General features: G+C 59.0%; 1 protein-coding gene across 1 annotated transcript; it reads right to left on the bottom strand.

The window, feature by feature from the left end:
- Positions 1-336: 336 nt before the first annotated feature.
- On the bottom strand, positions 337-8,854 carry LOC309411510 (TBC1 domain family member 24-like; the record flags this gene model as incomplete). The annotated part of the gene is made up of 7 exons (XM_082008167.1): positions 337-482; positions 1,372-1,648; positions 2,389-2,484; positions 3,916-3,979; positions 5,411-5,569; positions 5,884-6,919; positions 8,752-8,854. The coding sequence occupies 7 exons, from the start codon at positions 8,852-8,854 to the stop codon at positions 337-339; spliced, it is 1,881 nt and encodes a 626-aa protein (XP_081864293.1).
- Positions 8,855-13,583: the final 4,729 nt, after the last annotated feature.

Here is a 13,583-nt window from a genome sequence, read left to right as displayed (position 1 = left end):
CCTACAGTCTGTCTAAGCTGTGGTACCTCTGGTTTGCTGTTGAGCTCCAAGCCACAAACAGGCCAGGGGAGTGTGAGAAACACCAGACTGGCTCACCTCCCCTCCAGCATCCTAAACTGGGAGAGACTGGGTGGAACTGGCTGAGTCTAAACTGCAGGAGAGGATGTCAAACGCCCACAGTCCCATTCCCGGCACTGCACTGCCCTCTCTCCACACCACCATGACGGCTGATCGTGGAGGGGAGGATGGTGAGTGGAGGTGCCCGCGGCACTGCCGGCAGAGACCGCAACAGCCAGGCCGGGGTGGCAGCCCGTGAGGGACTGTCCCCCACAGGACCTACGTGTTTTGAAAGCCCCACACTTCTAAGAGCTGCACTTTGAAGTTCTCTTGGCAGAGCGGAGGGTTGTCGAAGGTCTCGCAGTGCTCCGTGCGCCCCCAGAGCAGGTCGCCATCGAGAGACAGAGCTTGGCCTCCCCCTCCACCTGCAAAAGCAAGCAAGATGGTTGGGATCAGCTCTCCCCCCCTCGCTGCCCAAGCAGGGGCAGTGGCCCAGCCAACAAGGTCTCTCAGGATCATGCCCGTCTCTCAGCTTTCTGTACTTTGGCCACAGCGCAGAGCTGGGCTGGGGCTGCCCTGAGCTGCCTTCTCTGCCGATCGGAATGTCGGCGTGGAGGCAGAGCTCCTGGAGAGCTGTCTGCAGGGCAGCTGGCACGTGGCAGCCAGTGCGAGAGGTTGCCCTGGCAGCACAAGCTGAATTATTAAACTGCTTGGAGAGCCAGAGAACAAGGAAAGCTCCTTGCATCCCCACAGCCAGGCTTGCCCTGATCACGCTCCCGAGGGCAGAAGGGCAGGCAGAGGCTGTGCTGCAGGTGTTTCTGACTTGCTGCAGTCCTCTGAGCCCACCCCATCGGTGATGGGGCACAAAGCCTCAACCCCCGAACCCAAGCCTGACCTGGCAGACAGCAGTGCAGGCAGGCAGCTGGCACGTCTGCTCCGGGTGATGTGCCTGGCCCTTCCTCAGGCTGATCCCCACCTGCATCTCCTCTCCCTCCCGCACAAAGTGGAGGGAGGGGCTGGGAAAGGACACACCAGCCCCAAGGGTGCAAAGTTCACCCGGAGGTTTGGGCTGTGGTCCTCCCCCTTGGCTGGCAGAGCCTCTCTGGGGCTCTCAAGGAGCATCTTTGCCCTTGTGCAGCTTTGTGCTCTCCTGCTACTTTGAGGAAGAGGGGGCTGACTTCTTCTCCCCTGACTTTAGATTGGTATCTTAAACCAGGAGGTACTGGCCTCTACAGGCAGCTCAGATTTGAATCTGGAGTAAAGCCCTTTTCAGCCAAAGCAGGGGTGTGTCAGTGCCCACCATTCAGTAATTACCAATAATGATCCCTTCCCGAGACCCAGACATGAACATGGAGGCTGTTTTGGAAGGCAGAAGGAAATGCCTGATGGCCAGAAACGGGGAGAGACGCCCTTTCCTCTGCAGCGTGGGCACGGTGAGACGGTTTGAGCTGGTGCCGCGGCTATCTGGGGAGGAGCCGAAGAGGGACACAGGAGAGGGGGAAGGCGACCGCTGGCGTGAGCGCGGCACGGCTTTGGCCAGCTCCGGCTTCTTGATGAACACCCACTCGTACCTCTCTGTCTCAGGGCGCACCTGGTAAGCAGGAGAAACATGGTGAACCCTGTCGTTTGGGGCATCTCTCCATTGCAGGTGGAAGATGGTGCTGCCTGGCCAGGCGAGTCAGGGGCCAGATGCTATGTGCCAGGTCCAGACCTGGGGCAGGGAAGGGACAAGGTGTCCTGGCAGTGCCAGGGCTGCTCTGGAGGTGGCTGTGGCTGAGAAATTGGTTTTGTCTTCGCCAGGTGCTGTCCAAAATGAGAAAACCTGCAGTGCCCACATTACTGAGTGGATGCTGGATGGATGCCGGTGGGATGCTGGGTGGATGCCAGTGGGATACTGGATGGATACTAGACTTTGCCCCCAGGATCTCTTGGACCAAGTCAGCCTGCTCCCTCTGCAGGGACCCTGGGGATGATTTGCTCCACCACCCAGGAACTGCCCCGAGCAAACAGGGACAAAACCCACCCTGCCGTGCATGCTGCCCTGCTGTCATCCCAGGAGGATGCTGCAAGGAACACCCGGGGTTATTGCATGTTGCTTCGGGGGCTTGGGACAAGACGGCTCACCCAAGGCAGGAGTTTGTTCTCCATTTGCTGTGATCCAGCACAGCAATTTCTGCGCTGCTACCTCCTGCCAGAGCTAAGGGGCAGCGGCGGGACCGTGGCGAGGAAGCAGCTTGGTGCCACCATGCCCTGAGTTGGCAGAGGGGTAAAGGAAAAAGTAATTAACAGACAAACCCATAAGTGTAAACCCAGAAATAAAATGTGACTTACAGTGAACACAAAGCACTCCCCTGTTCCAAAAAAGCCTGATGTTGCCCCGCTCTTTTTCCTTTCACTCCAGTCGGAGGAGAGAAACGCCCCACACACCTTCGAGAGAGAGCACAGGGAGCCGTCAGCAGGGAGACAGCTGGGACCAGAGCAAGCCCCAGAAACACTGGCTGCCGCATGTTCAGGAGGGCAAGGGCTCTGCGAGGTCCCCTGGGGGAACTGGAGCACCAAATTCTGCCATGCCAGCTAAATCCTGCACTGACTGCTCTGGGCATCAGTCCACTCAGGTTCAGTGCCTAAGGGGCGGCTCTGGGAGGTTTGGGGGGTTGCTCTTTCACAGCAGAGGCGGTTGCAGTGAGCTGGGTGCTGGTGGATTGAGCAGGGCCGGTTCGGCTGTGCTGGTGTGTTCCCTGGCCTGGGACAGGGGTAGGAGCTGTTCCCCCCGCGAGCCCAGTCCAGCTCCCAGCAATGGAAAGGACCAACCGTGTGGCTCAAAGCATTTGATGAACACGCTGTGAACGGGGGTCTAGGAGTCCCTTGTCCTCAGCTGGCCCCAGGACAGTGGCAAGGTGGTTGTCTGTTTTATGAGTCTTTAGAGAAAAAATGTGTTTTAAAATGGCAAAGACTCAGGTAACACATTTTTTTTTTTACCTATTAGGCTTTTAACCAGTCGGGGGGTTCTTCCACCTGCAGTCAGGCTGACACTGGTGTGGACATCCTTGACTTGACCATGGCTGGAGGGGACCTACCGAGAAGTGGGAACTCGTGCCTGTCCTTGGCACTAGCTAAGGAATAAAATGAGCTAAAATGTGTAGGTTTTATAAGTCACATTCTCTTGTCTGCACAAGGCCCTAGAGGGTGGCAGGGTGTTTATCTCTGCACCACGCTGAAGTGTCAGGCTTGGGAAATCGGGACTGGTAGGTCAATAAATCTTTGGGACGCCTCAGCAATTTACAGAACTTGCCTCCGCTGTTTGATGAAGAGTGGAGAGATAAAATACGGGTTTATGAACCACTCTCAGAGTCCCCAGGAAGAGGCCTCACTTGGGGTTTTTTGCAGTTATTTCATGACTTTCAAATATCATAGAAGTTGTCTTTATTTCTCCTCCATTTCCCCTGTGTGGCTGCTCTTGCAGTCAGAGAGAGATCCTTGCATTTAATGCTTTGAAAGCAAGTCCTGTCTCAGGCACAGCATCTGCTGACTTCAGGGAAGTCGCTTAGCAAGGACTTCACGATTTAGTCTGTATTTGTGCTAAAAGAGTATCACTCATGGCTTCTCTCCATCTCACCGACTCCTCCTCTGTTTCCCCCCAGCAGCACCTTTTAGACCAGCCTGTGTCTAAGGTGGCTCTTGGTGCCGGGGGGTGCAGTTTGTTCTCTCCTGAGAGCTGGGACAGACCCTGGGACATGGCAGGAGAGGGACCACGTAGCCCCATGGCTGCTCCAAGAAGTGCTGGTGGTGTCAATCACCCCATCCCCTTCCCCACATTGGCACCAAAGCAGCCCACTTCTCTGCTTGGGAGATCCTTACCTCCCCCTCCGTTGTTTTTATGAGCAGCACCGTTGGTTCGTAGCCTTCGCAGCACGTGTAAAACCTGCAGAGATGAACAAGGAGTCTGAGTCGGCGGGGGCCTGAGACCCCGGAGCAGCATGCTACGAGCCCGGGTGCGCAGCGAGCATGAGGCTGTAAAGGACAGTGGAGGCTGGTGGCGGCTCTGCCCAGCCTGCCACTGTGCCAGCAGCTGGCCCGAGGGTGCTTGTGGAAGGACAGCAGCAGAAGCTTGAGCAGGAACGGAGGGGGTTGGCTTATGGGACTTCTCAGGTCATCATTTTTGCTTGATAAAGCAGGCAACAGCTCACATAAATCCAAACACTAAATCCTCCCACCCTACCCTCAGGCACCAGGCTGAGGGGGATGCTTCATGGGGGGAGTTTACTAAACAAGCTTGCTTTTAATCTGGATGTGTTTTGTAATCTGGGCCCTGCACCCCGTTGCCGCCTTGGGAAGGTGCAGGTCTGCGCTTCCCAGGATGGGGCTGCACCACTGCCACGGGGTGCCTGCTCGCCCCTCAGGGGCTGGGGGAGCACGCTCGTGGTGCTAACGGAGGCACTACCATCGCAGCCCCACCTCTAAACACTGCCCTGAGGACCGGGGTGGCATGGGCAGCACCCAGCCCCTGGACAGCCCGGCATCCCCTCCCGGTCAGCGGTGAGCTGCATCTCAGTACAGAAACACCCCGGCACCGAGCGTTGCAGGGATGTTTCTGCTTCCCACCGCACCCTTCGCTCCGTGGCTGTGGCAGTGGGTGTCACTGGGTCCTGGGTTGTCTCCAGCACTGACACTGTTTTCAAAAGAAGGTTTTCTATTGCAGTTTTGGGCACTGGCCATGACACTTGGGCTCTCTTAACTTGCGTTTAGAGGGTTTGATGTCTTCCTCATCACAGGATGTATCACATGCTGTCTGCCCCTGCCCTGAGCTCTGCCTGCTCTGTGAGTGCAACCTCTCAGCTCCTACAGAGGAGCAGGTTTGGTTTTCCTGCCTGAAAACATTCATGCAAAGGCAGCCTCAGCCCACTGGAAGGCTTTTGCTGCTTCATAGCCTGGGAAGTCAATGGCAAACTCGTTTTCCAGCTCAGTTTTGAGCTGCAGCACTGACTGCAGCATGCAGCAGCTGTCCTGTGCTCCATGCTGCTGGGAGGGAGCTGGAGCCCTGGGGATGGCGTGCTGGCTGGACCTGGCACGGTGTGGCACTTGGGGACGTCCCTCTGTAGAGCATATCTGCAGACTCGATGCTCCCTGTGCAGCACCAAGTTGCTGACTGCCATCCGACTGAGCCTCAGTCCCCTCCCTACAGCCAGCGCTGGCCCAGACCACGTTCAAGATCTTGAATCGAGCCCAGGAGAGTCCCCAGGACACCTCAGATGTACCCCATGGACACTACGTGTTGCTCCTTTCTACACCACCAACCTCCACCCAGCCTGGCCCATTCGATGCAACCTGACCCAATGGGCAGATGATGCTTTACCTCTGCAGGCTGCACCCATCTTCTGAGGTGGAGAAGAGCAGCAGCGGGGGGAAGAGGGAGAAGCGCTCAGGGATCCAGGACCAGATGATGCGCATCTCCTGGGCCGTTACAATGCTGGAGCTGAAGTTCTGTATGTCCACGGCCAGGTGGAAGGACTGCCTGCATGAGAGCAGATTCCCATTACTGCCAAGCTGGGGTGCCTGTCTGCTTTTAGGGGTGCCTGTCTGCTTTTAGGGGTGCAGCCCCCGTGCATCAGGTTTTGTCATGCTTTTTGCATCGTGAGCTTTCTGTTCACACCGCTAGCTCTAACTGTACAGTGCTTCCTAACAGGGTCCCCCACGAGGGGCTGTGAGGCACCCAGCATAGCCAAAGCTACGGGAGATAACTGAATCTGCCCCCATGTTGTATCTCCACTGTAACTCGTATTTTGTCTGCTTAGCCCCAAGAGCTGGCAAAGAGAGAGGTCTCCTTACCTGCTCTGCACCATGGTTATGCCCCTCTCCATTAACGCCTTCCTGTTGGCCATCTGGAGAAGCCAGATTTCCTTGCGGGAGAACAGCCGGATGCCAAAGGCTCTCTCTAGGAGTTTGTCGACAGTCATGTGCTCAGCAATGTTCTGCACGAAAGCCTGCAGGTCTGCCTTGATGTCAGTCCCCTCCAGCTCGGCAGACATCACCGAGAGCCTGTACTGCTTCAGCAAGGCCAGAGCGATGCGGTAGAGGACCTTCTGCCCCTCCAGCAGGTAGACATCAAAGACGCGGATGGCGTAATTGAAGGGGAGGTCATGAAACAGCCATGATAACCATTCAGAGTAAACCTCAAAGACGTTCTCAGCGGTGCTGGCTATGAGTTTGTGAGCTGCTGGGCAGTGCTTGTTGGCCAGATCCCCAAAAGTCATGCAGGAGGCCTGGTGGGCCAGGAAGGACTGGTCAATGTAGCTGGTGTGGGGAGCGTTGCTGGCGATGAGACGAGAGATGTTCTCGAAGCACTGAGCTTCATCTTCGCTGTAGTGCAGCAGCAGAGCCACCAGAGAGGGGAGGATTGGGCTGTAGGTTATATCGGGGAAAAGGTTGCCAACACAGATGAGGATCTTCTTCAAGGCGGTGACCCCTTCCAGGTTGAGGCAGTACGTGGGCATGGAGCACCCTTCCAGGAACTCGGGCAAAGGGTGGGAGCTCACACTCAGCTTCCCAAAGAGCCGACTCGCCACATCCCTGTAGACGAGAGCGTCTGGGGTGACAAGCCGGCAGGCGACCTGCTGGATGAGCTGGTGGTAGACCTGAGCTCTCAGAGTACGGCTTGCGGCCCAGTAGCCATCTCTTGCCAGCTTCTTCAGCTCCTTTGGGTTCTTGCTGAGGATGTCTCGGGGGATACGTGCCTGTTGCTGTGGCTCTGGCATCCTGTCCCAATCCACGAACTGTCCACAGCCCAGACAAGAGGAGGCGTCGATGTCCCAGGTGTCAGCCTCAGACGTGATCACGATGGTGACTGGAGATGAGCCAAACATCTCTGCAGGACAAAGACCTTTTATTCAACAAGCTTCACTGCCCCAGCTGACAGCATTTCACCCTGGCTGATGGGCGCTTTGAAGTCTTACAGCATCGTCTTGTATTTCAATAGTTATTCTCCCCCCTGGAAAGGGAAGGTTTTCAGAAGGCTTTGCCTGGCTGGAGCTGCTCGCTTTGCCCTCGCTCGCTCACATCGGCTCAGGCCCCTGGTGAAACTGCTGTCCAGGGGCTCAGGGAAGCGTGGGGCCAGGTACCAGCTGGCTGTCAGGGCTGCTTCACACCATGAGGGTCTTTGCATCCCTCAAAAAGCTCCTGACTTCCCAGCCTGTGAGCTGCTGAGAGGGAGGTGCAGAGAGCGGGGACACAGTCCCTGTCCCCCGGGATGACCATGGGACAGCAGCGTTACACCACCGAGGAGAGCGAGCAGCTCGGTCCCAGCCCAACTCTACAGGGGCGAGGAGGGACCTCATGGGCAGTAAGGGCCCAAGCGGTGCTGAGGCCGAGAGGGTCCCTCTGCCTCGTGTCCCCTCCCAAGGACAGAGCGGAGCAGGAGGCCATGTCCTGTCTGGGTCTGGCAGCCCAGGACCAGGCTGCTACGAGCCCGGATGGAGTGGGCATAAGCTGGCCTCAGGCGTTTGCCCTCCTTACTGCCTCCTGCCAAAGTCTGCAAAAGTCCCCCAACCCCTCCGGCTGCTCGGGTGCCAGAGAGAAGGTGCAAGGAGAAGGTACTGCAGCGAGAGGGCTCGCCAAGGATGCCGGAATGGTCTGCGGGGTGCCAAAGGGTCCCCGTTTCCAACATGCCCCCGTGCTCCTGCAGAGACCCCATCCAGGGGACCGCACGCATCTGGGCAGCCCTTTGGAGAGAGAAGGTCCCCGGGGACCCTCGCGGGAGGCTCCCGCACCCAGGACCGTGACAGGGCTGTGCCAGCCGCCAGCGCTGCTCGGGGAAGAGCAGGGTTTGAGCTCCTCCTAGAGAGAAGCGAGCGGCGTTGTCCCGGGGGCTGCAAGAGCTCAGCTCCAAACCCCGTGCGAGGGGACGGGAGCTGCCTCCGCATGGGTGAGTCCTGCTGGGCGGGGATTAATTAGCAAGGGTGAAGCCGATGGGCACCCACATTAATCCTCTGATATTTTAACTTGGATGTGCTCGGCTGGGCTGGGGAGTCTAGAATGGATCTGCACCGAGCCAAACCTCTCTGCTCTGGTCCCACGGGGACACAGGGTCAGCACGGCCCTGGCCCCGTGCGCTGCGTGTCTGGCAGCACGTGGTGGCGTGTCGAGGGGCTCCGGGGGCCCGGGCTGCTGCCAGGCTGGGTCCGGCTCTGGCTCGTGCTCTCCAGTTCAGTTTGGCCCCTGCTCAAGTCCAGCAAAACCAGCAGATCAGGTTCAGTTCTGGTTCAGGGAAAGGGCAGCAGCTGTAACCGGTTGCTGCTCAGCCTGACTCCGTGCTTTGAAGACAGACAGACCCCGAGTACAGTCACACAGGTTTCTAGCCACAGAAACCAGGCTAAAATGGACACTGGGGTTGAAGCGGGGCTGATTACACCGCCATGGTCCCCAAATTTACCTAGTCCTTGCAGCTGGCTGCATCACGAGGGTGCTGCCCTGCCCGAAGTACTGAGGAGCATCAACCTCAGCCCACCTGGCCACTGGTGCCCCGGTCCAGGGTGCTGGGTGGTGACTCCAGTTCTGCCCACGCCCAGACCAGGGGCATGAGGAAGAAAATGCGGGTCTGCTCCAGCCCCTCTCCTCCCCGGCACGAGTGGGGCCAGCAAGAGCCTCCTGCATCTTACCCAGCGCAAGATGTGCGGCTGTCCCCGGCCGCAGCTCACTCACCTTGCCCGCTGCCCGTGTTATCGCCCTCAGCCGGCTCAGCCATGGGGAAGCTGCCAGCCGCCCCCCCGCTGGAGTGGGGCAGGCTGAGCCCCACCTGCAGCATGTGCCCACGCTCCGGTGCTCCCCGCTGCCGGGTCCCCTCCGTCCCCATCACCTGCCCTGACTTTTAAGGTGAGTGCCAGCCTGCCAGCACAGGAGGTTTATTTGGTGTAAATAGGGCGAGGGGTGGAGCAGCTCCCGCACCTGCATCGCCCCTTCCTGCCTCACTTCTGCACCGGGCCAGGGCCGGGGGACGTAAACACCCCGTGGGATAAGATAGCCATCAAACCAGCAACACGACCTTAATAATTTCTTTTTCCCAAGGATAACCTTCATTTTCCCACTCTGGGGTTCACTCCCTTCGCCAGCGTCACGGGGCAGGGAGAGTGCCGCGGGGGCAAGGGAGGGCCGGAGCTGCCGAACCGCCTGCTGCGGCAATCGCCCGTCCTTGAACGCAGGAAACATCAACACAGCGAGTGGGTTTGCAACCGCTTCCTGCTGGATGGTCCCAGGGCAGTTGGAAAGAGAAGCACGTGAGCAGCAAGTGGCAGGGACCGGGTGACAAGAGAGAGACCGGGGCCATGAGGACTAAAGTGACGCCCTTCTGCAAGCGCCCTGTGCGCCCTTAGGGACGCTTTTTGGAGATGGGTGCGCCGGGCCGTGTTTGCGGCACTTCTTTAGCACCGGCCGGCAAAAACGCCAGGGGAAATTCGGGGCGATGCAGCCGTGCACCCCACAGCACCCCGTGCCTCCTACATCCACAGTCGCTCAGCGGGAGCACAAAACGTGATCGTTGCAGGCACAGTTGTGCGGCGTCAGCGTTTCCAATCTGTATCCCTTTGAAATGCTTGTTATTGATTGACTTTTACCTCAAAATGCATTGCAGAATTACAAACTGTTGGATTCACAGACAAGAGCCGAGCTGAAGGAAAAGTACCCTCTGACAGCTGAGAGATGCTCCCCGCAACATTGCACCGATCCGACGTTGCTGCCTGGAGACCTCACGGTTCAGGCTGCACTGAAAAATGGGCATTTTTATAGGCATCTCATAATTTTAAAAGATTTTTTCTCCTTAAAAAGATTTTTTCTCCTGTGATAACAGCAACTGCGGGTTGTCCCTGCCTTGCCTCCCTGCCTGTGGGTCTGCCTGCACCTGCAGCACATGCCTCCGCATCTGCTGGCACTGGTGGTCTTGGGGCATCTGCTGCCGAGCAAAAGCGATCCCTCTGCAAACCATCTCCTCTCTGGACGAAGGAAAAGTCCGACAGGAGCAGCATGGCTGTTCTGTCGTCCCCCTCCTCCCTTTGCTCCGGCCAAGCCGGGAGCACGAGGAAGTGGGGGTGAGGGGCTGTGTCAGCGAAGGACTCCCCAGGGTGCTGCACTGGGTGGGCGGGAGGCAAGGGGCTGTTTCCCAGCGGGACGCTCCTTCTCTGCACCCCGAGCCTGTCTATGCGCTGGAAGGGCGGCTCTGCTCCACGTGCTGTGTCCGAAGGGGCAGGTGATGCCCCCCAGCTCTGCTCCTGGGGCCCCCCTGCTGCACCCCGCTCTGGTTCCCAGTGCTGAGGGGTAGCTATTCTCTCTCCAACTGAAACCCTTTTGCCCAGGCTCTTACAGCAGCGGGTCCTGCTGCCTTTCCCTGGGTCCTTGCTGGCTGCCTTGTCCTTTGGTTTTTCCAGGACAGCAGATGCCTCTCCCTGCTGGACTGAAGCAGCTCTGAACCCCCCCACAGCCCCCCTGTCCGCCTGCCTGCTCCCCAGCAGATGCTCCGCTCCACACCCAGAGAGGAGATGGAAGTGAATTAGGGACGGCGCGAAATGGATCATCACTTCATGTGTTTTTAATGGTGAAAAAATTAAATATGTAGAGGCCGTGCTGTCTCTGGACAAGCAGTGCAGCTGAAGACCATAAATATTTCATGCTAACTGCCTGCGAGAGGAGCCAGCCCGATTCGGATGTGCAAAGAGGGCTGGTAAGAAGAGCTGCACCCTGGAGACGGAGCCCGCCCCGGGGGGCTGCCAGGGCCAGCGGGGCTCCCTGAGTCGCCCCACGCTGCTTCGCTCCGTGCCCAGGACACATCTGGCACATGGGTCCTCCTCGGTCGCTGCTTCATGGTCCCCAGCACCCGTCCCAAGAGCATCGGTCTCAGCCCCTCCGCCGCAGCCCTGTCCTCTTGCCACAGCAGTGCAATAGCAGCCCCGTGCTATGAGGGCAACAAAGCACGGCTGTCAGGGTCTTGCCGCTGCTTTTCGGGCACCTGTACTGATGTTTATATCTGCATTGATTTGTGTCATCAATCGCACCCCAAAAAAAGAGGAGATGCCAAACCCTGGATGTGGGAAAGGCTCTTTGGGCTGGGACGGAGCAAAAGCAAGGGTCCAGTCACTGCAGGGCCCTTCGCAGCCTCCACAGCCAAAATACTGATGGCGTCAACACTGTCCAGCATCACGGCGGCTTCCGGGCGCTGCTGCTGGCAAGGGGGACCGGGACAAGGGGGACCGGGACATCGGCACGGGCAGGGGAGCGCAGGGGTAGGCCCCAACTGTCATCTGGAGAGGGGCAGGGGATGGGGCTGAGGATTCGGAGAAGGGAAACAACAGCTGCCGTAAGGAAGGGAAAGGCAGGAGCCAGGGAGCCCGTGGGGCTGGAGGAGCCCTGCCTGAGGGGGACAGCCCGCGCCGGGCGCGGGGAGGCGTCGGGACGCTGCGGGCGGCACCCCGGGGGTGTCCTAATGCGGCCCCTGAACATCAGGAGACGCAGGCCAGGGTGGGAAAGGGAGAGGGTGCCCCGCTGCTCGGCCTTGGGCTCAGGTGGTAGTGGACGGGAGGAAGGGAGGGAGGGAGGGAGGAGAGAGGAAGCAGGGAGGGAAGAGGGAGGAACAAGGGGTGAAAGGAGGAACAAGGAAGGAGGAAGGAAGGAAGAAAGGAGAAAGGGAGGAAGGAGGAAGGGAAGGAGGAAGCAGGATGGAGGAGGGGAGGAAGGCGGGAGGAAGGTGAGCGGGTGTGCTGCAGAGAGGGGCTAACTGGGGCGTACAGCCCTCCGGGACGAGGCAGCGCCGGGCCATGCCCCGCGCGGTGCTGGACGCTGCGTCTCAGGACCCGGTGCCGGCAGCGACCGGGCACGCCGGCTCCTCGTCCTCTTCTGCTACGTGGTATTTAACGCTGGTGCAAACACCCTGAAAAAACAAATACGCAACTTCTTCCATAAAAGTCTCCACACCTTTCACAACTTGCAAATCACGGTAGTAGATCCTGGTGCGATAACACAGCGATAATACTGCTGGGCTGCAGAGAGTATCGATTCCCACTTCCCAGCGCTTGCCCGGTCCCTCCAGACTTCACCGCTCAGAACCAAACTGCTCTGACACGCAGGGCTATTATTTCACAGAATTCCAGAGGCTGGGAAAATTATATAAGCACTGGGTAGCTTTCCTTGGACTGGGTCTTTGCAGCTTCCAGTGCATTTTGTGCTTTTCTGGAAGATGAAAAAGGGCTCCTGGCAAATCAGGAGGAAGCAATGGGCTTTTGCTCCTGACTCAAGCACCTTTCTGCCATTCCCAGGTGCCCGAGGGTGTGGGGATATCCAAGCCCGGGGGATGCTGGCTGTGTCCCCACGCTTTCCCTGCCTCCTGATTTTCTCTGTCCCAGTTCTTCTCCCACACACTCCCAAAGCTCCCCCAGCAGACCTGGGGGTGAAGTTTTCCCTGGTGCCATTTATCAAGGGTGCTTACAGCTGTACATTTTAATCCGTACCATAATATTATTTCCACAATAGCAATATACTGGTGCCTTGATGGCATTAATGCACCCAACTGGGGTGCAAGCTGCATGCAAGAGGCCGTCGGTGCCCTGCGGAGCTGCCGCCAAGTTCGAAGCTGGCCATTGACATGCAAAATTGAAAATATAAAGCGTTTCCTTCTTCCTCAGCAGCAAAGGCTGGAGGTGTGCGACACTCCAGGCCCGGCCTGACGTGCGAGCCGCTGTCCCTCCCCGCGCAGCAGCATCGCCAAGCGCACGCTGCGGAAATCCCAAATTCCCCCGGGGCTTTAGGAAAAGCATCGAATACTTGGGGAGTCCCAGCAGAACCCCAAGAGACTACAAAGGTTTCCGAAGGGGCCCTGGCTGCAGACTAAAGGCGACACCGTGGAGATAAGGCCCGCGGAGATGGCTGGGGACGAGGGGTTTCAGTTACTCCACGCTCGTGAGGGCTCTTGCCTCGGGCCTTGGCCCACGGCGCGGGCAGCCCAGCCCAGCGCCTCGGCTGGCGGCGGCTTGGTGCTGGCAGCAGCCCCGTCCCTGCTCCCGCGCCTGACAGGGCCGAGGAAAGCCCAGTGCCGCCATGCCAGCGCCATGCCAGCGCCATGCCAGCGCCATGCCAGCGCCATGCCAGCGCCATGCCAGCGCCATGCCAGCGCCATGCCAGCGCCATGCCAGCGCCCGCGGCCCTGCGCGGGCCTCATTGTGCAGACCCTGCGGGAGGGCCAGGGCAGAGCTGGGGACAGCCATGGCTGCACCACACACCTCGTACTGCACACCTGGCACCTCTGCATCCTGCACCCATGGACCTCTGCACCCCGTATTTCTGCACTGTGCGCCTCTGCACTCTGCACCACGCACCCACCCACTTCTGCACCCACGCAACTCTGCACTCTACACCGCTGCACTCACCCACGCACGCACCGCTCACCTGCCCCTCTGCGCGGCGCCTGCGCACGGCGGGGTTCGGGCCTCGGCGGGCGCCGTCGTCAGCTGACCCGGGCCGGAAGCGCGGGGCCCTTCCGGGCGGCGGCGGCGGCC

The sequence above is a fragment of the Phaethon aethereus genome, assembly GCF_964289735.1.
Source record: "Phaethon aethereus genome assembly, chromosome: 18".
NCBI classification, from domain to species: domain Eukaryota; kingdom Metazoa; phylum Chordata; class Aves; order Phaethontiformes; family Phaethontidae; genus Phaethon; species Phaethon aethereus.
Note: the sequence above shows the minus strand (reverse complement) of the source record. Positions and strands in the feature narration are given on the sequence as shown.